The sequence below is a fragment of the Lissotriton vulgaris genome, chromosome 8, assembly GCF_964263255.1.
Source record: "Lissotriton vulgaris chromosome 8, aLisVul1.2, whole genome shotgun sequence".
NCBI lineage: Eukaryota > Metazoa > Chordata > Amphibia > Caudata > Salamandridae > Lissotriton > Lissotriton vulgaris.
The window spans coordinates 333,717,931-333,742,515 of record NC_141696.1 but is presented as its reverse complement, the minus strand read 5'-3'; the positions used below and the strand labels follow the sequence as shown (position 1 = coordinate 333,742,515).

The following is a 24,585-nucleotide window of genomic DNA, read 5'->3' as shown; positions in this document are numbered from 1 at the left end:
CATTGGGTTCATACAAATTGACCAATCGCAGAGTGACATTTTGAAAGTAGCGTATGACGACAATCCCATTTTCCGTTGTCCAGCCCACCAGAAATGACCAAGCACATTCTATTATCCTGTTCAGTCAGGCCGGACAAACCCATCATAAACCCTCAACCCAAATCAGTGATTATGTTGTAAAGGAAGGAACAGAAACAGATTGGAAGTGAGATAGAAAGGTGGGAGCAGTGTACCATAAACTCGGGCCTGCCCTACTCTTTGATCTTTATCTGACCAGCTGCTTAACAAGGAACTGGCTCAGCGAGGTCGGCCTCGAGCACGGAGTCAGTTCGGCCAGGTCATTCAAAAGTCAGCTAAGACATACGTGTCTCAAGGACTCGTTCGGCCGTAGTCTTCGGCCTATGTGAGGGCAACCATACAAAATGGCTGCCATACACAAAATGGAACCCGAAGGTTCAAACAAAATCCTTGAATACGGAGTGTTCTCATCGATCGATTCATGTGAAAACGCTCATACACGCTACACTCGTGATTTGCGGTCTGCTGACACCAAAATCGTCTATTTCCGACGACTTTATTCGAACGGGTTCGGAACAACCGAACCAGACCCACAACTCACGGAACTACAGACCCTCCTTTTGCCCTTACATAGGCAACAAATTCAAACCCATGTTAATCTGAATCTGGATCTATAGATTCTATATTCATCAGATCATTGATATGTTGCTGTAGCATCATCCTATTACTTAGTACCTCTCTCTGGACAGGTCTCCTTGCACACGAAGTAGCACAGAGGCCACAAATAGCAGGAGCACACTGTACACAGAGACAGAACATGAAAAGGATAGCTAAGACCATTCCAATGACCATCAAAATCTTCCAACCCCAAGTGGATATCAATCCCCATAACCATCTCATCAATGACCAATCTCCTTTGTCCAAATGGACAGAATCGGAGATCTTGTGTAGCTTGGAAATGGCCTGGAAAACTGATGGAGCGTTGTCTGGAATGAAAACGCAGCAGCTTGATTGAATCAGTTTACATACTCCACCTCGGTCTGCTAGTAGGACGTCCAGGGCAACTCTATTTTGAAGTGAGATAAGCCTATCGGACTGGAGCTCAGCAGTCAAGTTACTAAGGGCACCAGCAGTTTCGACAATGGTGGACTCAACCACTCTCGTCAACTGGCGAATATTCCTGCTGTTAGCCATCGGTCCCCAGAACGGCAGAAAACCCTTAAAGAAATCTCCTAACTCTTGCCCTGCAGTGTCTTCTTGACTAAAGACACCTCTAGCAACTCTCGTCTTATGGTAATCTGCCGCAGCTGTAAAAGTGGGAGGCAACAGGAAAGAAACAAAACATGTGCCCAAAAAATCAGGGGGCAACCATGTATACACTTTGTCATAACAAACAAAGTAGGTACCCTTAGCAGCTAAAAATGCTGGGGAAGACTGGGACGTAAATACGTAAGTATCAGTACAAACGCTCTTCCCTAACTGAGCTCTCGGATTCTTGCCATTACCCTGCACACAATAGCGACCCTGATGGGGCACTATCCAAATCGGTGGAGAACTTTTCGCTCGCTGGTTAACACTCAGACTAACTCCATATCCAGTAATATCCCAACCACTATATGGTTGCTTCTCATCTGTCGGAATAGTGTCAACTGCATTAGTCCCTTTAACCATGTCGACTATGCCTCTAGCAACAGCACTATTCTTCGGATTGTCTTTCGGTGAACATAAGGGATAGACACTATGGGCATAAATAAACATCGTTCTATAAGCCCAAATCGAACCATTTAAACTGAAGGGCAAAACTAAGTACGGAATACCCTTATCGGTCGTATGGGGCATTAGACCACAGATCCAACAATTTGTCGTGTTCATTACTAACTGGTGTTGGTGCAAAAGTTGAATAAAGGAATTATTGGCGAATTCCAATCGTCTAACTACCTCGTGTTCAGGCAAAGGATGAAAAGAATGAGAAGAAATAGTAGGTGGAGGTGTAGGTTGCACAGTGGGATTAAACGTCACTTTAAAAAAAATGTCACATAACCAATTATGAATACCATTAAACTCAATAACAAAAACAAACACGGTATTATAAAACGTTTCTTCGTGATCAATTTGCATAACTTCTTTCTAAAAATCATTGTCCGTGCAGGTCTCTCCAACTCGAAGAAATCCATCCTAAACTAAATATGCTGCTCGCGATGGTAGGGTGTTCTATGCTAAGGAATGCCTCTGTCAACCTAGGGCAACTCCCTTAGGCCAACCAGAACCTTCGACCTAGTGTCTCAGGCTTGCACTCCAAAGACTTTCGGCAACCGCGACCCTACAGCTGAACCCGGATGGCGGTTCGAAAAACAAAAATAAGTAGATCCTCGGTGGAGAGTTAACCTGCAAACAGAAAAATCATAAAAACTTTATTTGTGCTTTATTTGTCCACGACTCTCGGTCGCAAATTATAGCTGCTTCTTCCAGGCAATTCTTGATCTTTAAACAGGAGTTCAGGCTCAATAGTGTTCAATCGATTCAAAGGAGGCACAGCTTCTTGTAAAAGATTGTCACTTTGTTTCTCAGAGTTCGTACCAATCAGACGAGCATCACTAAATGGCAAAAATTGTGAAACAGTGTCAGTTTCAGAGTCTGGAAGTCCCTCCTGGACCCACTTATCGTACGGTAAGGGCAATGGTGCTCGCTTACAGTGTACGCCGTGGATCCAGTTTCTCTTGCCTTGTACTCGAACTGCCGAACGTGTAGACAGGAGCACTTGATAGGGTCCTGTCCAGCGGGGCTGATTGTTCTTGCTCCGCTGAAAATTTTTGATGAAGACCCACGAACCAGGTTCAATAGCGTGGCCTGGATCCTCAGAAGCTTTTGGTAGGCTATCGTGTACCTATTGGTGTAAGACACGTAATTTAGTCGTCAGTTCGCACAAGTAATCAAGCAACACAGGGTACTCGATCTCACTAAACCTAGTTGGTCTAGGCACACCCCAAATATTCGCTGGGCGTCCAAAGACCACTTCATACGGACTCAGACCCATTCTCGAATTCACAGTCATTCTTGTTGACAAAAGCGCTAAAGGCAAAGCATCTGGCCACTGTAGACCAGTGCTCGCTTGGATTTTGGCTAATTTTAATTTCAAGGTGCCATTATAGCACTCAACTAAACCAGCTGATTGGGGGTGATTTGCAGCATGAAATTTCTGCCGGATTCCTAGTCCCTCACACACTCTCTTCATGACTTGACCCACAAATTCACTCCCATTGTCACTCCAGATAATTCTCGGCATTCCAAATCTAGGGAAAAACTCTTTTATCAGAACTTTCGCTGTGGGCAAGGCAGTATTGTCCTTAAGGGGATAAGCTTCTACCCATCTAGAAAAGGAGCAAACAACCACTAAAACATATTTCAGGTTGTTGCATCTCTCCATATGGATAAAATCTAGCTGCAAAGCCTCGAACGGATACATAGGAGGAGCAAAATGACCAGCTGGTGTTGGAGTTCCCTTACCAGGATTGTACATCAAGCACACCATACAGTTCTTGACCAAATTCTCTGCACATTTTGGAATTCCCGCATTCTGCCAAACCGGAGCCAACAACTTGCAAATCCCTTTCACGCTGATATGTGCCATGCCATGAGCCATTTTAACAACTGGAAGCACATACGCGTCAGGCAACAACCATCTCTGATGCTCGGACAAATCAGTCCAACAACCATTCGAGTCCAATCTACCCTTGCTTTCTCTCCATTCATTAAGCTCTTTCTCTGTAGCTTCAGCTTGAATGGATTTCACACTCTCAATCGTATCTTCACACATACTCTTCTCTGGAACCCATCTCGCCGGACCTGCAACTTACATTCGACTCATCACATTTTTCGCAGTTTCTTTCGCAACTTCATCCGCAAACGCATTTCCGCGACCAACATCATCCGTAAATTTCTTATGGGCACTGCATTTGACAATCGCTACTTGTAATGGCAAAGTAAGAGATTCAAGGAGTTCATTCACCAACTGTCCATGCTGGATCTTCGTTCCATGCGAAGTCAGGAACCCACGTTCCCGCCACAAACGTCCAAAGCTATGAGCCACGCCAAAGGCATATTTGCTGTCAGTATACACATTCACTCGTTTTCCCTTCGCCAACACACATGCTCTCGTTAATGCAATCAACTCTGCTGCTTGTGCTGAATTATGTGGGATACATGCAGCTTCAACAATCGTATGCCAAGTCGTAACAGCATATGCTGCAGTCGTATCACCATTCGGCATCTTAAAACACGAACCATCAACCCACAAAGTACCATCACACTGAGGAATAGGAGTGTCCCTAAGGTCTACTCTCCCTTTCGTTTCTACTTCAGTTCTTAGAAAACAGTCATGCTGTTCTTCAACATCTGTTTCAACTATAATTGGCAACAACGTAGCTGGATTCAACGTGTTGCATCGTTTAATGTGCACATGACTCGCTAACAACGTCAACTCGTAACCAGACAACCGAGCACTAGTTAAATGCTGTGTCTTTGTACGGTTCAACAAGGTATCCACTGCATGTGGGACCATAACCATTAACGCATTGTCCATAACTAAACCAGCAGATTGTCGAATTGAAACAGCCAATGCCGCCGTAGCTCTCAAGCAACTCGGCAACGCTCTAGCTACAGGATCTAAAGTCGATGAAAAATAAGCACACGGACGTTGCTTATCGCCAAACTGTTGAGTCAACACTGACAATGCACATCCTTCTCTCTCGTGGACATACAATGTGAAAGGCTTACTGTAGTCGGGAGTACCCAACACAGGAGCCGAACACAACGCATTGCGTAATTCAGAAAAGCTCTTCTGACATTCATCAGTCCAAGGAATAGGATTTGGAGTATCCTTAACAGTAAGTGCTATCAAAGGCTTCGCTAACAAAGACAAATTAGGAATCCATTGTCTACAGTACGACGTAATACCCAAAAACGCACGTACTTCTCTCTGTGTCGTAGGCACACTAATTTTAGCAATAGCTTGAATTCTCTCTGGGGTCAATTTCCTTCCCTCCTTCAATAAGAGGTGACCTAAGTAGGTTACTTCTTGTCGACAATATTGCAACTTGGAGAGAGAAACTTTGTGATGAAAATCAGACAAGTGGCATAACAATGACAAAGTGGCATCTCTACAAATCTCCTCAGTATCAGCGGCAACTAGCAAATCATCAACATATTGGATAAGGGCTGCACCATCAGGTAAAACCAACAGATCAAGTTGTGTCTTCAAAGCTTCACTATAGATGGATGGACTCTCGCAATGACCTTGAGGAGTGCGCTTAAAGCGGAAACTTCATCCTCCTAAAGAGAATCCAAAGATGTCCCTACTCTCCATGGCAATCGGGATACTGAAGAAAGCATTCTTCAAGTCGATCACCAAAAACCATGTGGCCGTAGCCGGAATCAGAGTCAACAAAGCAGTTATATCAGGCACAACAGGAAATTGTTGAACAACAATCTTGTTTACTTCGCGAAGATCGATGACAAACCTATATACTGGAGGCTGTGAAGAATCAGTTCTCTTCAGAACAGGCAAAACGGGACTATTGCACACATTACCTCTTGTTTCCTCAATAACACCCTTTTCGATCAGATCATAAATAATCGCTAAAAGTGCACGCTCACCATCACTCGAGATACGATACTGTGGAATGCGCGGTAAGTTAGCATTCACTTTCAGTGTCACAACATATGGAGGAATTTCCAGGAGGCCCACATCATTCGGACCAGTAGCCCACAATGAATCTGGTAAATAGGACAATTCAGGTGGAAGTCTGTCTTTCGACAGGTACATCGGAGAGATCACTCTCTCACCCAAGGTAAGATGTACTCCTGACGGAGAACAATACAGTGTCGCATACAATCTCTTCAATAAATCCAATCCCAACAGATTCTCATTACAACCTGTAGTCAAAATAAAGGGTGCTTCGAACTTATGAGGACCAACAGAAAGAGACAATGGAGCAGAAATTGGATTTGTAACGGGGGCACCAGAAAAACCTACAGAAACATTATCAAAGCCAGACAAAGGTAAGCCAGGGAGTTTAGAGTGCATAATTGAACTCTTTGTAGCACCAGTATCTAGTAGAAAAGGCTCTGACACACCTGATGCAATCACTTCTACATAAGGTCCATTCTGATCTACTGGAACTGAAACAACTCCCTCTCTTTGTCCATGGCTGTCCTAACAATCATTACCGTGCACTTCGTCACCTTCAACATAGGAATCATCCATATAGTACTGTGCTGTCCTACCAGACGAACCTTGCTGTTGATCAAAACTATTCATCGAGTTCTGTGGAGGCAAAGGACGTACGCTCTGTCCGCGACCTCTACCTCTAAGCACTTGTTGAGCACCTCGACCTCTAACACCAGAAACACCATTTGTGCGCTGTAACAAAACCGGACAACTATTTTTGTAATGACCCTCTTCTTTGCAATACGCACACTGATTAGGCCCATACGGAAAACACTGTTGAGAAGACTTGTTCCTTTGTGAGTTTCTCGACTATTGCTGAGGTTGCTGATAATCGCGCTGACTATTAGTACGGGGTGGATAAGCTTGTTGTAGAAGAACTTTAGTCTTCAATTCCTTAGTCTTCTTATCCGCTTTCTCTAACTCATCTTTGCGCCTATTCTCATAGTACTGAGCCGTAGCTAAAATCTGCGCTTGCGTAGAGACTGCCCAAGTACTCTCGGAATCCTTCAACTTAGTGCACAACTCGGGAAGCAGATTATGTACAAATTTGTCGACGAACAACCTCTGGCCACCCTCGGTAGCCATATCCTGACCACTATGATCTACAAAAGTCTCTTCAAACCGCGTGAAGAAATCAGACACAGTCTTGTCTTTCTTCTGCTTACATGCAGACAACTTGTCCCAATTAACATGCACTTCGGGCATCAAAGTCTTCATAAAATTAATAATCCTACCAGGGAGTTGAGCAAATATTTCTTCAGGTTTAGCACCTCCAACTTGTCTGTCATTCGCAGCAACAATATTAACCCATGTATCACCCAATTCATTATCATGATCCGTATGTCGAATCACGTTCCAGATAGGCTGTGGAACAACATTGCCAAACAACATGTCTATATCTGCTAAAGTCATGATGCACGAACCCACAGTTTGAGTGAGCTCTTTATAATATCCCGCCGGATTTTTGCGCGGATCAGGTAAAGACTGCTTAATAGCTAAAACTTCAACACGCTTCCAAGGAACATGTACCCATACTCGCTGAAATTGCACAGGCGCAGCTACAATACCCAATCCAGCATCAGCCTGTACTGCTTCCTTCCATACCAGAGGAACCTCACGCATCGGATATTGACGCGCTTTTCTCCTAACCGACGAATCAGGCTCAAACAACTGCTCAGAAGGAGAATTAATACGAAACGACAGCAACGTCGCAATTGCTCTCTCAATGTCAAGAAGACTCACAATCGTCCCTTTCGCAAACTCGGAACGCAATCGATACAATTCTTCAGGAGGTTTACCCACTTCGTCCATCCATTGTTCATGGAGGAACACACACATCATTTCAAAGACGTACCGTTGCTTTGGTGCTTTCCATTGCCAGAAAACATCCATAATACCCTCAAGATCATACTGGGAGGTATACGTAACCCATCTACGTGCCATATGATCCAAAACTGCACGTTCATCTGTATCAGGCAACTGACTACGTGATTGTCTTTGCTCATTCACAGGAGACATACCCAATTGTCCTAACAAAGGAGAAAAGAAACCAGAAAAAGCAGCAGTCATTCGCTGTCTAGTAGGAGAAGATGGAAGAATAAGGGAAGACGGAACAATAGTAGAAGAATCCAAAGTCGGAACAGGAGGAGTATTATAGACAAGCGTAGGAGTAGCAGACAAAGGGGGAGGCAAAGTTGGCGGCCCCTGAGGAGGCTGCGCCAAAGGAACAGCAGCCAACGGAAGAGGAGCTGGCTGTGGAGGAATCGCAGGTGGCACAACAACCGGATGTTGCACAGCCACAACTGGTGGCGGTGGTGCCGTAGCACTCTGTGCATAAGGGGGTGGTGAACTCAATAGATGTGACATTAAAGGATCTTTCGCAAGATCTTTCTTGTCTTCCTGTTCTTTAGGCGGCAAAACTGGGTAGCATCTATTTACCGCTAACTTCTTCACTCTAAGCATCTGCTCGCTCTCTTGCTCTTCCTCATTATCCCTATACACAACAGCAGCTTGTACCATTGACATACCTCGTTCTCGTTTATTCTTCTGCGCTAGATTAATTTCTTTCTGTTTGGCCTCTTTGCGCCATATGCGGAAGGAGTCAAACATTGCCGGCCGGGCTTTCTTCTTGAACAACTTCACTTCGAGATTGTCTAAAATCTCAGTTTCAAAACTACCGTAACGGGGCCACTGTAGGACACCGTCTTTTCTCGTATACTTTACCCAGATCTCATTATAACTAATAGGGCCCACACCATGTTTCACGTATAATTCGTATGTAGGAGTTCCAATTGGAGGAACCGGACACGAATCCTCTAACCGGGAATCCTTAGAACAACCACAACCAAATATCTTTCCAAGTCTGCTAAGACCAGGCATCTTGCTCACTAGTCTAGCTTCTAACTACAAGGGAAATCTCAAAACGATAATCTCGCGAATACACGAGTCCCTTGGCTTTGGGGCCTGCAGGTACCAAATCAAAGCGATCCACTAAAGGGATACCAAAAACAAACTAAGGACTAGGAGACGCTCCACTCATACTTAACTGAAATGTCGATGGCGTCACCAGAAGACCCGTCAATCGTCTCGCTCTACAAATCGTCTAAGGCTCCAAGACAAGGCGACAGTCAGGGCAGCAGTCCTTCGTAGCCGTCGAAAAGCGGGGAACCTCGCAGCAAAGACCTTCGGACCACGCCGACATACAGGGGTCGATAAAGTGGTTGGCCTTCCTCCAGAATTTTCACAAGAAGCTCTCCACAATCTTCGGGCTTGGACCGGGTTTTAGAACCCAGGGGCGTCAGGGAAAACGCCTGATGCCTTCGAGTTCCCTTGTCTTGGCAAACAGAGACACAGGATACTTCTTGATGACGTCAAGGACCAAAGTTTATTGGCTGCAACCAGGAACAGAGATCTACGAAGCACACACGGGTGGTTCGCTAGAGACTGCACAAATTCAATGAGCGGAGCATGGTCTTTTATGCCAAAAATCAAGCTTCAAGCAACATTTCAAATTAGCATTGGGTTCATACAAATTGACCAATCGCAGAGTGACATTTTGAAAGTAGCGTATGACGACAATCCCATTTTCCGTTGCCCAGCCCACCAGAAATGACCAAGCACATTCTATTATCCTGTTCAGTCAGGCCGGACAAACCCATCATAAACCCTCAACCCAAATCAGTGATTATGTTGTAAAGGAAGGAACAGAAACAGATTGGAAGTGAGATAGAAAGGTGGGAGCAGTGTACCATAAACTCGGGCCAGCCCTACTCTTTGATCTTTATCTGACCAGCTGCTTAACAAGGAACTGGCTCAGCGAGGTCGGCCTCGAGCACGGAGTCAGTTCGGCCAGGTCATTCAAAAGTCAGCTAAGACATACGTGTCTCAAGGACTCGTTCGGCCGTAGTCTTCAGCCTATGTGAGGGCAACCATACAAAATGGCTGCCGTACACAAAATGGAACCCGAAGGTTCAAACGAAATCCTTGAATACGGAGTGTTCTCATCGATCGATTCATGCGAAAACGCTCATACACGCTACACTCGTGATTTGCGGTCTGCTGACACCAAAATCGTCTATTTCTGATGAATTTATTCGAACGGGTTTGGAACAACCGAACCAGACCCACAACTCACGGAACTACAAGGGAACAAATATTGGGAAACATTTGCAATGCAATAGGTCTCACATTACCAAATTTGAGCTATTGTCATTGTAAATGACAATGACTTTTTTATATGTTTTGAAAACCCGCAACACATAAATAAAAGACATTAACATTTACAATGCCAATATCCCAAACTCTCGCAAATGCGAGACCTATTGCATTGAAAGTGCTTGTTCTCATTGCATCACCGACTGGTGCACTTAGTAAAGGTATTATTTTAATAACATTATTTTTATTCATCATTTAATTTCTTTTAGGTTGCAGACTTGCCCTTTTTGGTCATGAATTGCATTTCCAGTTTTCATCAACTAGCAAGAAAGTCCAAACTTGGGTGTGTGTAGCCGTTCACCAGTTGCACATGAAGTAACAGTAGATGTTGTAGTACCCAGGATAAAGTGCTGCATGGTTAAACACTATATAGCTCCCAAAGGCGAGACCTATTGGCTATGCCAATGCTTGTTCCTTTTATCACGATTGTCTGCCTTTATATTCCTCCTTCTTTCCCTATTTTCAGCCTTAGTCATTCTTGTTCTAGGTTAAGTCTGATAATAAAAACAAAAATTTGGGTCCCCAAGCGTCCCTTGCATTAACGACCCTTGGTAATCATAATTCCGGTGCAAAGAAATAATGGGGATATTAATGGACTGCTCCTAAACAGGGCCTTAGGGTTAAGTATGGAATAGATTTTAAACATTCCCATGATTATTAGCAAGAGTGCAGCCTCTTTGCAAACATTAATGAGAACTTTTCCTCCAGAAAGAAAGTACACAGCAGCAAGAATTTATATGTAACATGTTGGGAAAAGCTGACCTTTTTGGTTCATTTTCTGGAGCAACATAAGAGATATGAAGCATTCCAGGGCACATTAAACATAGTTTTGTTTGTGTCACCACCGCTGTTTGTCTCCATAGCCTCACCGAGAAACAACACTCTAGCTTAACTACCATTGGAATGAAGTTCAACTAGGCAATGAGTAATTGTAACTTTGCAACATGTCTTTTTACCTCAGCCGGTAAGATTTGGTCTCTCTCATCATGCCATGTTCTTTACTCAACGCGGAATGGTTTGTCTATGTCCCTTTAGCTTACTCTCACTTCCCTCTGTCCGCAATGCCTCTTTCTCTAATTCTCCCTTGCTTTCCCTCTCTTTCACTGTTTCTTCTCTCCCTTATATCTAACCTGTTTTATCTCATCTCTCTCTACCTTGCCTCTTGCTAAAACTTTACCCTTGCCTCTACCTCATTTATCTCTCTACCCATCTCTCTGGCTTTCATCAATATTCTCTCGTTTGTCTCTCTGCCTACATCACCTTACTTCTTTTTTCTCACACTTCAAGTGCCTTCCACAGGGATCTTCTGCAGTAATAAAGTGGTGATGATTTGCTGAACCTCAACCTTAGTGTTTGGTGAGACACTTTGAAGGGAAGGTTTACGACTGATTATGAGCCACCTGTACCCTGACAGTGAAGAGCATCAAACATTTAAATAGAACATTCAAACTACATTGGAGAAACTCATGAATGTAAACCTTTTAATGATTGTGCAATTGTCATGATTGCAGATGCAGTGTGAACACGTTCTGAAACAAATATGCCCATTTGAGGATAAGAGATTACAAGACTGAGTCCAGAGAAAGATGCACACCTTAATTTCTCAAAACAGAACGGATTGGCAACAAATCACAAACATAGCGCACTTTGTGGGCAAAGATCTAGCTTTTTGCTGAATTTGGTAAAATATTTTCCAGCTGTTTTAGCTGTGGCGGTGTCTAACATTCCATATAGGAACTGAGTGGGGAAATTGCTTTTTTGGATCCCCTCTTTTTATCCTCGGCGCCTCCGCTTGATGGATCACCCCAAAAACTTCCCAGGAAGGAGCTGAAGTGAATGGACTTTTTCATGAGGATTCGTCAAATTACGTCAACGTTATTAGCAAACCAAAACATTTATTTCCTATGGTAACTAGGTCCAAACTACCACTACACAGTGGTTCTACATAATGACATTTTGAGGATAAGAGATTACAAGACTGAGTCCAGAGAAAGATGCACATCTTTTCTCTGCAAAATGAATGAGCACTGGGGGAAAGCATATAGCAACTATTTTACTTAAATGCTTAGAAGTTGTCTGGTATGATGCGACAACAGGGGGCACTGATTATGGCTTTATTAATATATGGGATAAAGTACCCCCTGCAGTACATTATAAGGATATTGCAAGTCGCAAGGATTTCCATGACCATGTAGAGGAACGAGGCCGAAGACTGAGTTCCTTTGTAAGGTCATGGATCTCTGGGCTGACTTGTAATATCCTTATCGAGTACTTCAGGGGGTACTTTATTCCTTATAAGACATGATCACACCATCGCCTTTCCACAACCATGTAAAATGTTGCTGCATAGCTTTTTCATATGAAAGACAGCATATTTGCAAACATAAATAATACAAATAGAATCTCTACTGCAATATTAAACCATCAAAAAAGCAGTTAGATATTTGTTGCAAAAATATATTCGAATAAGTTTAATACAAGGCAGGTTTTTTTTATAAGAGGCAACGTTGGTCAGAATGTGTAGAAATATGCAGAAAAATTCTAACTTTTCTAGAATTACAGAAGTGCAAAAAACTAAAATGTTTCCATAAATATCTCCTTTCTGTATTTCACTATACAGCTAGAAAAACAGAGCAGTAGAATGAAAAGCAACATTTTGTTTTGTTCCTTAAACAGCTGCTCTGATCAGTCTTTCCCCTTGGCTGCTAACTCTGGCAACATACATTGTGATGTCAGAACTCAGTTGTAAAATGTTAGGGTAGTGCTAACCATTTAACTTGTCATTTGCTTTCAAATGTTTTCTCTTTGATTGAGTTCTAAGCCCAATTACCCTGTAGGACACTGATTCCATAGTCCACATTGCAGACAGGAGTATGCTATCAAATAGGTATTACAAGAGGCATGAAATTTCAGAATTCACCCAGTGGTGTTTCCCTGGACATATGTTACTACTTAACAATCCTGAGTTACACAGGTAACTTACACTTTTGTGTACGTTTACACTTTTGAGTACATTTACTACTTTTGTAGTAAATCCAGCACTACACATAACCAACCACTGTACTACAATACTCTCCCATAGAAAATAATATAAGCTACTACAAACGTAAGTCACTACAAAAGAGCAGTTTATAAAGACAGAATAGTAAGCTTATTCAAAAGTGAAAGTACTAATTACAAAAGGCTAGTTTGTGAAAAGCGCTTTGCAGTCAACTGTTTAGTACTACTGTAGTACTACAAAACTCACTACAAAGTGTAGTTTGTGATTCAGGCCCAAAGTGGTGAGATTTGCATGTGGAACAACTGCATGATAATGAGTTTTGAATGAGGAAAACGGAGTGGTAGCATCACATTTCCCCATTCCATACTCTAGTACTGGGAACAGGGAGTAATACTGAACCAGGTAGAAGCCCCTCAGCATTGCTTTAACCCTTGGTTGTATTACCTCATTGGATTACTACAGCTGTAAGAATGAGGGCCTAAATGTGCGGGAGATGCATGTGACTTGCACTAGGTGAAAATGGAACTGTATTTGTTCTTTGTTCAGCTTTGCACATGTTTGTGCCAATAAGGATGAGGTGTGATGGGGAGTCCTGCATGCTTGCCTAGGACAACAACAACTCTAGGTTAGGCCCTGTTCCTACACACTGAAGGCTAATCATCTTGTGTAGGATTTAATAGCATAACATTTTGTTTACTGGTCATCAACGACTCAGTTGCCATGCTTTCTGTATTTTTTTTTACTGAAAACTGATATTCTTTCTTACAGACAACAGTACACAGAGGCATGCAGTAAAGCCAGGAGAAACATTTACCTATGAGTGGTATATTCATGACACTGATGGGCCAACTCAAAATGATGCCCAGTGTGTGACAAGGCCATATTATAGTGCTGTTGACATGACCAGCGATATTGCATCTGGGCTTATTGGACAACTTCTGATTTGTAAGACCTTGACAGTAAACACAAGGCAGCTGCAGGTAAGATAGTATCATATTTAGTTATTTATTTGAGTAATTTGTTTACTGAACAAACATCTCTTTCGCATCAGCCCATTATGTTGCTACCTATGCATGGGTGAAATTTAACTATGTCCAGCTAAGCGTTAGTGTAGCAACAGGGGCAAGTCTAAAGATATCAGTTAGGCTCAAGTGGGAACTGAGACGGCCCTACTGCTGTCCATGGTTGAACGGTCAGCAGATATATGATATGAGGTGGGAGGTGGCAGACATATACTGCAGGTTGTGCGTTGCTTAAGTCCACCATAGTCAGTTCAGGCACCTGTCGAGCTTATCTTTGTTTGTAAACTATAGCCACTGGGAGAAGAAAACTTCTCCGGCCCCAGAAGGGCGGAGAGGGTTCCTGGTGGGGATATATCCTCCCAAGTCAACACAATATCACTGTAAGTACCCCACTTAAATCAAAAAATGGTAGGGAGAAGAAGCTCACTGGGTGTGGGAAAGGAAGCAATTCCTTTTTGTTGAATAACTCTCACACACTCTAGTAGTGTCATGCTTCATCATCGAGTTCACCCAGACTCCTAAAGGTCGGGGTGTGCTCAACCATATCTCAGGAAACACTTAGAAGAATCTGGCCGGGGGTTTAAAGATTAAAATTCCTCCTGCAGGTCCTGGTATCCCTTTATTAGCGGAACTGTAGTGGATATTAATACTAGAAAATGTATATGTGGGTGGTCAGGAGGTGTTGATCCTATGACCCTACTACCAACATGTTTCAGTCCATTAAAAATGGCCCATTTGGTTCTTGGACTTTTTCAAGGCAAAAATAATGATGTCCTCCCTGGTTAAATTAGTTTCAGGTATTGTTTTCACTCCTTCCTGATTTGGAGGTATAAACTCGTCTTAAGAGACTGCGGTGCTCTGGGGGGCAGCCTTGTAGTCAGACTAACTTCAAAGGTACTTCCCCGCTGCCACACCTACTTGGTCCGCATCTCCCGGCAATGCCGCAACAGGAGAAGAGATAAGTAATCTGTTTCCCCTTTTCCTGTATAGGTGCAGCTTTTTGCCCTCTACAAAATGAAGACATAGGAAATTCCTGAAACTAATTGAACCAGGGATGACCTCATTATTTTTGCCCCGACGAAAGTCCAGGACCCAGATGGCCCATTTTTAACGTACTGAAACATTTTGGCACTAGGGTCCTAGGACCATCATCTCCTGACGACCCACATATACTTTTTCTAGTTTTAATATCCCCTACGGTTCAGCTAATAAAGGGATACCAATCCCCACAGGAGGAATTTTAATCTTTAAACCCCCTGGCCATATTCTTCTAAGTTCTCCCTCAGATGTGGTTGAGCCCACCCTAACCTTTAAGAGTCAGGGTGAACCCGATGATGGAGCATGACACTATTAGAGTGTGTGAGGGTTATTTAACAAAAAGGAATTGCTTCCTTTCCCACAACTGTGTGGCTGACACCCGGTGAGCTTATTTTTTTAACATTTTTTTTATTTAAGTGGGGTACTTATAGTGGCATTATCATTTAGCTTTACTTTGTGATATTATCTCAATATCTCAGTTATAAGTAAAATATTTTTTTAAATACATTTTATGTTCAAACGTTTTGGTAGGAGTAGGCAATTTGGCAGTGGAGTTAGGGACATATTAGAATGTCCTTGGATATAGAACTCGCCTACCCTCCATGGGATCTGCACCCATGTTTTGACATGCAAATCTTAGTTTTCTAATGGGCTAGTTTCTTAAAATATTTAAGCCCTTTGTTTCAAATGCCTAATGAATGGTGCAGGGGATCTCTAGGTTTACACTTTTACTCGATATAAACCCATGGAGGGCTTTAAATGGGAGGGAAGGATTATGCCTAATTTTTATTGAATTGAGGAGCAGTTGGGCTGCTGGCCTTATCACTTGCAGTCTATCATTAGGTTTATTGGGGCAGGGGGGTAAATGTAACTCAAATTTCAATAATCCAGATGTACCAGGATTTGGCTTTGGTCTCATCCTTCTGATAGTTCATTTGGAGCAGTATTAACATCTTGTGGATCATGTGTAGCTTTAATTGGTTACTTTTAAGAGAATGTGTTCATTTAAAGTGAAGAAGAGTAGATCAAAGTTAAATATTATTCACTAATTCCTCATCTTCTTTGCAAGGATTGAGCCTTTACCCTTGAAAAGGGCTCTTTGAAATTGGTCATCTTGCCCCATCTGCAACCCAGCACCATGATATCCGTTTGGCATAAAGGCATATCAATCTCTTCCTCATTAACTGGTTAATGTGGTTTAGAAATCTTGGCAATTTCCCTTATATCTCTACTACGTGGAGATGATAGATCTCTGTACATATTAGAAATGGTACATGGCATAGATTAATAACTGAGCAAGAGGGCATGTGCATCTATTTAATGATCCAGGTGAAAGGGATAAACCTAAGAGTATGTTTGTGCAGCCCTTTACTTTGAGAATTTGATAGCTATGATCTTGATTTTTTGGCATTAATGGAGGGAGAATGGTTAGTTTAACTTTAGAATTTGTACTGTCTTGAGGGCAGAGCTGGGCCCAGAGAATGATGGCCACTTCCTAGAGGGCCCGTCTGGGACTTCTCCTGCAGGGAGCCGTAATCTCTATTTAATGGAGCACATTTGGTGATCGCTATGCCTATTTGATGATGGGAAAACGCAGCACCTAGCTGATCAGACAAAGAGGAGTTTACAGATCTGAGACCGATCACTCGTATCCCAAGGCTTTCACTGTCTGGCAAGCTAATCACCTGTTGGAGAAGTGGCAAACTGTTCTATGCTTGTCTGTTTTGGCAAGGACATTACTGTTCGAGGGCTGTAGAGTCCTGTACCTATCCACGACTACAGGGGTGCAGGTGCTGCCCAGTGCCGTCTGTCTTGGCTCTGTAACACTAGACACCCTTATGCAAGAACTACAGGTATTAAGTATTCTAAATCATCTTTGAAAATGGTTTTAAAAGTTGCTCACCCTTGTAAAGGTTTAGTTGGTTGCATTCTATAAAATGTCCTTATCAATATATTTAGTGACATTCCTTTACATCATTTTACATCATTATGACACTGCAGTCAACACTGAGGGGAGTGAAAATTGTGTACTCCATGATGCAAAGGAGTAAACACCCTTTTCCCTGCCCAAACTGATTTTCATGACCTTCTCTACAATTTATCACACGTTCCTAATGTTCCTTTTTGTAAAAATTGCATTCCGGCCCATTGATTGCATTTCATACGGCCCGAGTGCGGAGAGTACGGCCCGAGTACAGAGAGTACGGCCCGAGTGCGGAGAGTACGGGCCGAGTGCAGAGAGTGCGGCCCAAGCTGAAGATTCTGGCCCGACTGTGGATGTAAAGATACGACTCAAAAATGACCTCTGTAAATACCAAGAGTCGCAAAGTTAGACTCTCAGACTAGACTGCCTTTGTAAATCGGCCCATAGTTTTTAAACATGAGCCATTAGAGCACTAAGAGGCAAGACAAATGTTATGTAAATACTGTACATGGCCCAGGTTATTATAGAGCAGCAATATAGTCTATTAAATCAAGCAAAATTGTTTTTTTCCAACTGGTATCCTGAACTCACATATTTGAAAGTGCTTTCATACGCATTAATAAAGAAGAAGAGTTTTGTGGAGATAACATTTTTGTCTAAGATAACACAATTTAAGCAGGAAAGTTGCGATTTATCTAGGGTTTCTGGTTTAATTTTGTACAAATAAGCCAGGATATGGATATCTATTTGTTGTTCCTTAAGTTAAGGCTTTGTTTTTACCTCTTTGTGCTTTTTCTGCAATTTTTATGTTGCGTGAACTGGACCCAAAGATAGTGGCGCACCTTATATGTGCGTTAAATACATTACACACAGTCACATTCATTGTATATACTTGAGGGAGTTTAAGTGATTTTTCCAGAAACACATCCTCGACTCCACCCCCTCGGCCTCGGACGACTCCTGGTGGCCGACGGCACTAGGAGCACCCCCTGCACCCACCAACCACGCACGAAACCTAAGGGTCATCCTCGACTCCACACTCTGCATGACAAAGCAGGTCCACGCCATCTCCTCCTCCTGCTTCAACACTGCATGATTCGCAGGATCTTCAAGTGGATCCCCACCGAACCTAAAAGGCGGTCACCCAGGCCCTCGTCAGCAGCAGACTGAACAACGGCAACACACTCTATGCAGGAGCCTCAGCCAAACTCCTAAAATGACTCCAACGCATCCAGAACGCCTCCGCTTGCCTGATACTGGACATCCCCCGCCGCAGCCACATCACACCCCACCTGAAAGACCTGCACTGGCTCCCCATCAACAGGAGGATAACCTTCAAGCTCCTCACCCATGCACAAGGCAAACCACGACACCGGAACAGCGTACCTCAACAGACGACTCAGCCTCTACACCCCGCCAGCCAGCTCCGCTCCAGAGACCACGCCCTCGCCACCATCCCCCGCATCCGAAGAGTGACTGCCGGCGGCAGATTATTCTCCCACCTCGCTGCCAAGACGTGGAACATCCTCCCCATCCCCCTACGGCAGACCACAGACCTTCTAACCTCCAGGAATCTCCTCAAGACCTTGCTCTTCGAACAGTAGCAGCATCCCCCCTAGTGCCTTGAGACCCTCACGGGTATGTAGTGCGCTTTACAAATGCTATGATTGATTAAGTGATTGAATGGGTCCACGCAAGACTCAAAACTGCTTAGCAATCCCGGCCGTTACGCCACATCTTGGGTAGTGGGAGCAGGGAGACAGAAGCCACATGAAAGTTTGACTAGTTATGGGTCAAGGTTCCAACATGACGAACTGAGCCAGAGCCATGTTTCAGGCTTGAGCCTGGCTCGAGCTTTGAGTAGCTCAACCATCTCTATGTCAGTAGTTCTCAAGTATGTTCAAAGGAAAATATCCTGACATACTTGGGCTCCAAAACACATAGTCCTATGTAAGGAAACTCATCTCTCCAAACGGAAAAGGCAAAACTGCGAAGGGACTGGGTGGAATGTGTGATAACTCAGAAAATTGACCAGGAATCTCCATGACGCCGTACAGAAAATGTGGCTAAATCTTTTCGTAAAACCTTACCACATACGATTTCTCAAACGTTGCTTTGTGTTTGCAAAAGTCTTTATCCAAAGCAGTACTTTATAATTAGATTGATGTATGCCCCCTGGTGAATGAGTGATATACATGTTAAGTGATGAGTTAGAAACATTAAAAGAAATCTGGGCAACTTACTTTACTTCGTATGGCACTTTGCACAAATTAAATTTTCAGAATGATTACTGGAGCAGGTTCCTGAATCAAAAAACAGCACATACGATATCCTAATAGTTTTTTTTATAATAGGTCCTTTTTTACAGCATAAAGCTTGTTTTCTCATGTCTGTTTTTGCTGTTTCTTGCTACCTTCCTTTTTTGTATGTGTAGAATAGCAACATGTAACATACTTTGCAAATGCATTTCATATTGCATCTCCTTGCTAAATGTAGCTTAAAGGTTAAATAAATTTCATCAGAACTTGTACTGTCCTGTTGAATGCAGTGTTATTCCAATATTCAAGCTTAGGCTGTTTAATAGTTTTGTTCTTTTCTTATTCTTCTGTACTGATTTGTTCTAAACTTTTTATTGCCTTTATTCCATGTACTACTCCTATTCTGGTAGGCGCCATGAGGGTGTAAGATCATTGCACTTTCTTATGGAAGCAAGATGTGCTTTCACCAGGGAGATGCTCAAATTCTTATGCCTCCATGAGACGAAGGTTTGTTTCTGCTGCATCACCACCCCCTTTTGTACTGCAGTTTATAAAGTGAGTGAAATATATGACATATTTTAGAACTGATTTAACCCCTTGGGCGCGGCCGCAAATCTGCGCCTGTGCGGCGCTTTTAATAAGTGGGCGGGTTCATGACGGCCCCCAGCCGTCATCAGCACACGTCCACCACACTGCATGACGGACGGGGGCCGTCATCAGCATAGAAGGGGTTACACAAAATCTGTTCTGTGGAGGCATGTGAATTTGAGAGATTCCCTGATGAAAACACATATCGCCCAGTATTCCTACTTGTAAGTATGGCCTACCTCCCATAAAAGGTGTGGCACTGGCATATGCACTGGTTGGCCACAATTTCTCGCAGGCAGTGAGATTGAATTTAGTGAGATTAAGATTCTGCATGAGGGTTTTACCAGCTGAAACTTGTGCCATGTGGTAAAAGCCATTCTTTGCCATTGCTAAGTAGACTACATTGGGAAAATGATCAATAGGTAAAAAATCGTAAGTCCAAAATCAGATATAAGACCATAAAGACATCCATGGTCTAATATTTTAAAATGCACATACATAGGAAGCAAGACATCGCGGGACATTGCACCGACATGTTAAACAACAAAGCTGAGGGGCGATATGGAACAGTTGCTTTTACAACAAGCATTCGCAATGCAATAGGTTCCGCATTAGGAAAATTTGAGCTATTGGTATTTTAAATGATTTTTTTTAAATTTATGTTTTGTTTTTAAGAATAGCGAAATGAATAGCTTTGTCATTTACAATGCCAATAGTTATAACTTTCGAAAATGTGACACCTATAGCATTTGTAATGCAATATGTGTTGTATTTACGTGACTTACATGTATTGATATTACAAATAACAATGGCTTTAAATATTTTTAATAATTAATACTTAAATAAAAGTTACTGTAATTTATAATGGCAATAGCTTAAACTTTTGTAAATAACTTTTGTGAAGATTATGTTCAGTGTATTTTATTGTGACGAAAATACAAGAACAGAAGTTAAATATTAACATCTTTTTGTTACATTTGTAATAAAGCTTGAAACATTGAGAGAACTTATTTGAACCAGTTGTTGTTCAATGGTTGCACAGATTGATGCTGTGGTGGCGCTGAGGGATGTGATGGCGAACTAGTGATGCTGTGGCGTTCAGTGATGCTGTGGTAGCGCATAGTGGTGTTGTGGTGCCCCTGAGTGATGCTGTGGTGGTGCTGAGTGATGCTGTATGCTATGCTGTGTTTTGTTTTGCTATCCTATGTTTTGTTTTGTTATGCTATGCTATGCTATGCTGTGTTTTGTTATGCTATGCTATGTTTTGCTATGCTATGCTTTGTTATGCTATGCTATGTTTTGTTATGCTATGCTGTTTTTTTGTGTTTTATTATGCTATGCTTTGTTTTGGTATGCTATGTTTTATTATGCTATGCTATGCTATGTTTTGTTGTGTTTGGTATGCTATGCTATGTTTTCCTATGCTATTATATGTTTTGTTTTGCTATGCTATGTTTTGTTGTGTTTTGATAAGCTATGCTATGTTTTGTTGTGTTTTGCTATGTTTTGTTATGCTATGTATTGTTGTGTTTTGTTATGTTATGTTTTGTTATGTTATTCTATGTTTTGTTATGCTATGCTATTTTTTGTTTTGCTATCTTATGCTTTGTTTTGTTATGCTATGCCATGTTTAGTTTTGCTATCCTATGCTTTGTTTTGTTATGCTATGCTATGTTTTGTTGTGTTTTGTTATGCTATGCCATGTTTTTTTTCTTCTAATTTCCTTTGTCCTCATTTAAATATAATATTCTCAATAATTCAAGATTTGGTGTCTCTAACCCTTCCAAGTGTATAAAGGATAAATGTTTTTTTTTTTAATTACCGGTCTGGTTACACCCCCACGGGGGAGTAAGAATACCTTGTATCTCCAGAACCGCACCTTCTTCCACTTGTCGAGGTTTCCACCTTGATCCTGAATTTTTAGCGGCCAGTATGACCCCCTTCCTCTGAGGGTGGCCAATCAGACCCGTCCCCTGGACAGTTGTCTGTTGCATATTATTTAATCATAGGTTTGGAAATCATGTGTATAAAATCAGAACATATTAAACATTGGAAAGAAAAAGAAAAGGGGGGCAGGAAAGGAGAAGAGGAGATAGAGTTAAAGAAAGCAGGGTCCTTTTCCCATTGTTCGTTAAGTGTAGCTATTTGTGTACCGTCGCTATCTCGGGCAAGGCCTCCCAAATTTCCCAGAATTTAGTCTTTTTCGAGCAATTACTAGCTTGATCCAACATAGCTATTCTCTGTATGGATCGAATCCATTCTCCATCTGTAGGGGAGCATGGTAATATCCATTTAATACAAAGCTCTCTATGCGCTAATAAGATCAAGATAAATAGAAGTGCTTTATGCTTTTTTGTAAATGCTCGTTCATCTGCTTCCCTCTGGAGCACCCCAAAAATTACTGTTAAAATAGTTATTTTTGTTTCCAACCCTATAATATCAGAAATGGTCTTACCCACTTTATTCCAGTATGCAGCTATAACCGGACAGCTCCAAAACATGTGGACCTCAGTAGCTTTTTCTTCCCCACATTTGGGGCATCTCTTGATCACTTGGTTACCCATTTTCAATAGCTTGTGGGGGTCCAATAGGCCTTATGAACTGTAAAAAGGTTTTTGTTTTTTTAAAGAAGCAGCGTTTACACTTGTCCAAAGGAGAAGCATAGATACTTGCCCGGTCTTTTCCAGGTCTTCAGCCGGCAAGACTTCTTCCATATTTCTGTAAATGCAGCCTGCTCCTCATCTCCGTTGTGATAAAGCAACCAATACCACTCTGCTACTTCTTCTTTTTTGTTACCATGTGAGCAGATCCTAAATGCCAGGTTCGAGTTCCCTTTTAGTTCTTTTTCTATTGCTCTTGTCTAGCTCAACAACTGGTAATATTTCAATTTTGAGATTTGATTTCCGGTGATTTCAGTTAAGTGTGGCCAAGTTCAGCATCAATTATGAGTTGTCCCCAGGTGTTAATCCCGCATCTTCTCAAGGGGGTCGCCAAAGCGTCTGTCATACATAATGGCTACCCGGGGGAGTCCCAAATTGGGCTGATATCATTATAATATGGTATTTTTAAAATTCAAGTTACTTGGGACCAGAATTTAGCCACTGTTATCATGATCTTGGGGTGCCCAAATTTTAGAAGATAACACTTGTTGAGTGCAGTCTCTAGAGAGGGCTTTAAATAGAGTAGAAAATGTTGAATCCTCCAACATCAATTGACAAACATTCTTTAATTGGAATGCGCACATATACAGGTATACATCTGGGCTTGAAATCCCTCCGTATTCTTTTTTCTTTCTAAATTTCTTGAGTGCAATCTGCCGTTGTTTGTTCCCTCATATGAAACTTGAGAAAAGCCCCTGGACTTTCCTGAACCCTATTTTTGGAAACTCCAGTGGAATGTTATTGAACAAGAATGTGTATTTTGGTAGAAGTGCAATTTTTCTAAATTAGATTTGCCAAGAAAGGAAAGACCCAAAGCCCCCCAGGAGCGTAATTGGGAACTTACTTCCTTTGTTACTCTGTCAAAATTAACTTGCGCAATTTTATCTATGTTTTGGACTATCTGGATTCCCAAATATCTGATCTCCTTTTTTTCATAGGCACTATAAAAACTTGTATTCCATTTTAATAGCTCTGTTTTTTGTTGGTTGAGGAGATATCCTGAAACCTTTCCGAAGCTTTCTAATTTTAACCAGATTTCTGAATAGGACTTTTCCAAATCTCCTGTAAAAACAATTAGGTCATCTGCATATAACCCTTTTTTTTCTCCCATCCATTACAAGTAAAGGGGATGATTTTCTGAGAGGTTCTTAGTTTACAGGCTAAGTGTTCGATGTACATATTAAAAAGTAATGGGGAGAGGGTGCAGCCCTGTCTGGTCCCTCTACCAATCTGTATTGCTCTGGTTAGCTTCCCATTAGCCAGGATTCTAGCTGAGGGGTTCTTATATATGGCCTTAATTTCTGCCAAGCATTTTTCACCCAGATCAAAAGATTGTAGTACTTTAAATAGTAAAGTCCAGTTAACTCGGTCAAATGCCTTGGCGGCGTCAAATGTCATTACCGCCAAGGGAGACTTGTATCTTTGTGCCATGTCTATGGCGCCAATCAGATCGTAGGTTAACTCACTAAGCTGTCTCCCCTTCATAAAACCCTTTTGGTCAGGATGGATAAGAGGTCCTATTACTTTATCTAGTCGTTTAGTAATAATTTGTGTATAGATTTTATGATCACAGTTCAGGAGTGAAATTGGTCGATAGGATTCGCATATACGAGGGTTTTTATTGGGTTTTAAAAGAATTGTTATTGTTGCTTCTTACCAGGATATGGGAGGGTTTTCACCATCTGTGCAGGAGGAGTTAAATAGTTGAAGAAGGATAGGTGTTAATTCCTCCTTTAGTACATCATAAATTTCGTTTGGAATGGAGTCAGGTCCTGCTGCTTTTCCTTTTCTTAGGGATTTAATTCCTTGGGTTACTCCCTCTAACCTTATAGGGCGATTTATTAACTCTTTATTTTCCTGTTGAAGGGTAGGGAGGGACACTTCTGCCAAGAATTTTTCCGCAATGGTATCTTCCATAATCATATCCTCCGTATATATATTTTTTTAAAACTGGACAAACGCCTCCTCTATTTCAGCGTCTTCTGAGACTATGTTGTTAGTGTCTGGGCATCGTATATCGTTTTTCCAGTTCCTTGTCTGGTCAGTTTTTATTTTCCAGGCAAGGAGTTTACTACAATCCCCACCCATATTCGTGATTTGCCAGTTTACTAGCGTCCCACTTCTTCTTTATGATAG

General features: G+C 42.1%; 1 protein-coding gene across 3 annotated transcripts in view; it reads left to right on the top strand.

Annotated features, from left to right (window-relative positions):
• F5 (coagulation factor V) overlaps positions 1-24,585 on the top strand; it is a 786,312-nt gene that overhangs the window by 347,886 nt on the left and 413,841 nt on the right. For all 3 annotated transcript variants that reach the window (XR_015299279.1, XM_086934096.1, XM_086934094.1), the window contains exon 10: positions 13,728-13,939. Coding sequence is in view for 2 of the 3 variants with exons in the window: in XM_086934096.1 (XP_086790222.1) it covers positions 13,728-13,939 (212 nt within the window). In the remaining variant the exon portion in view is untranslated. The remainder of the gene's footprint in view (positions 1-13,727; positions 13,940-24,585) is intronic.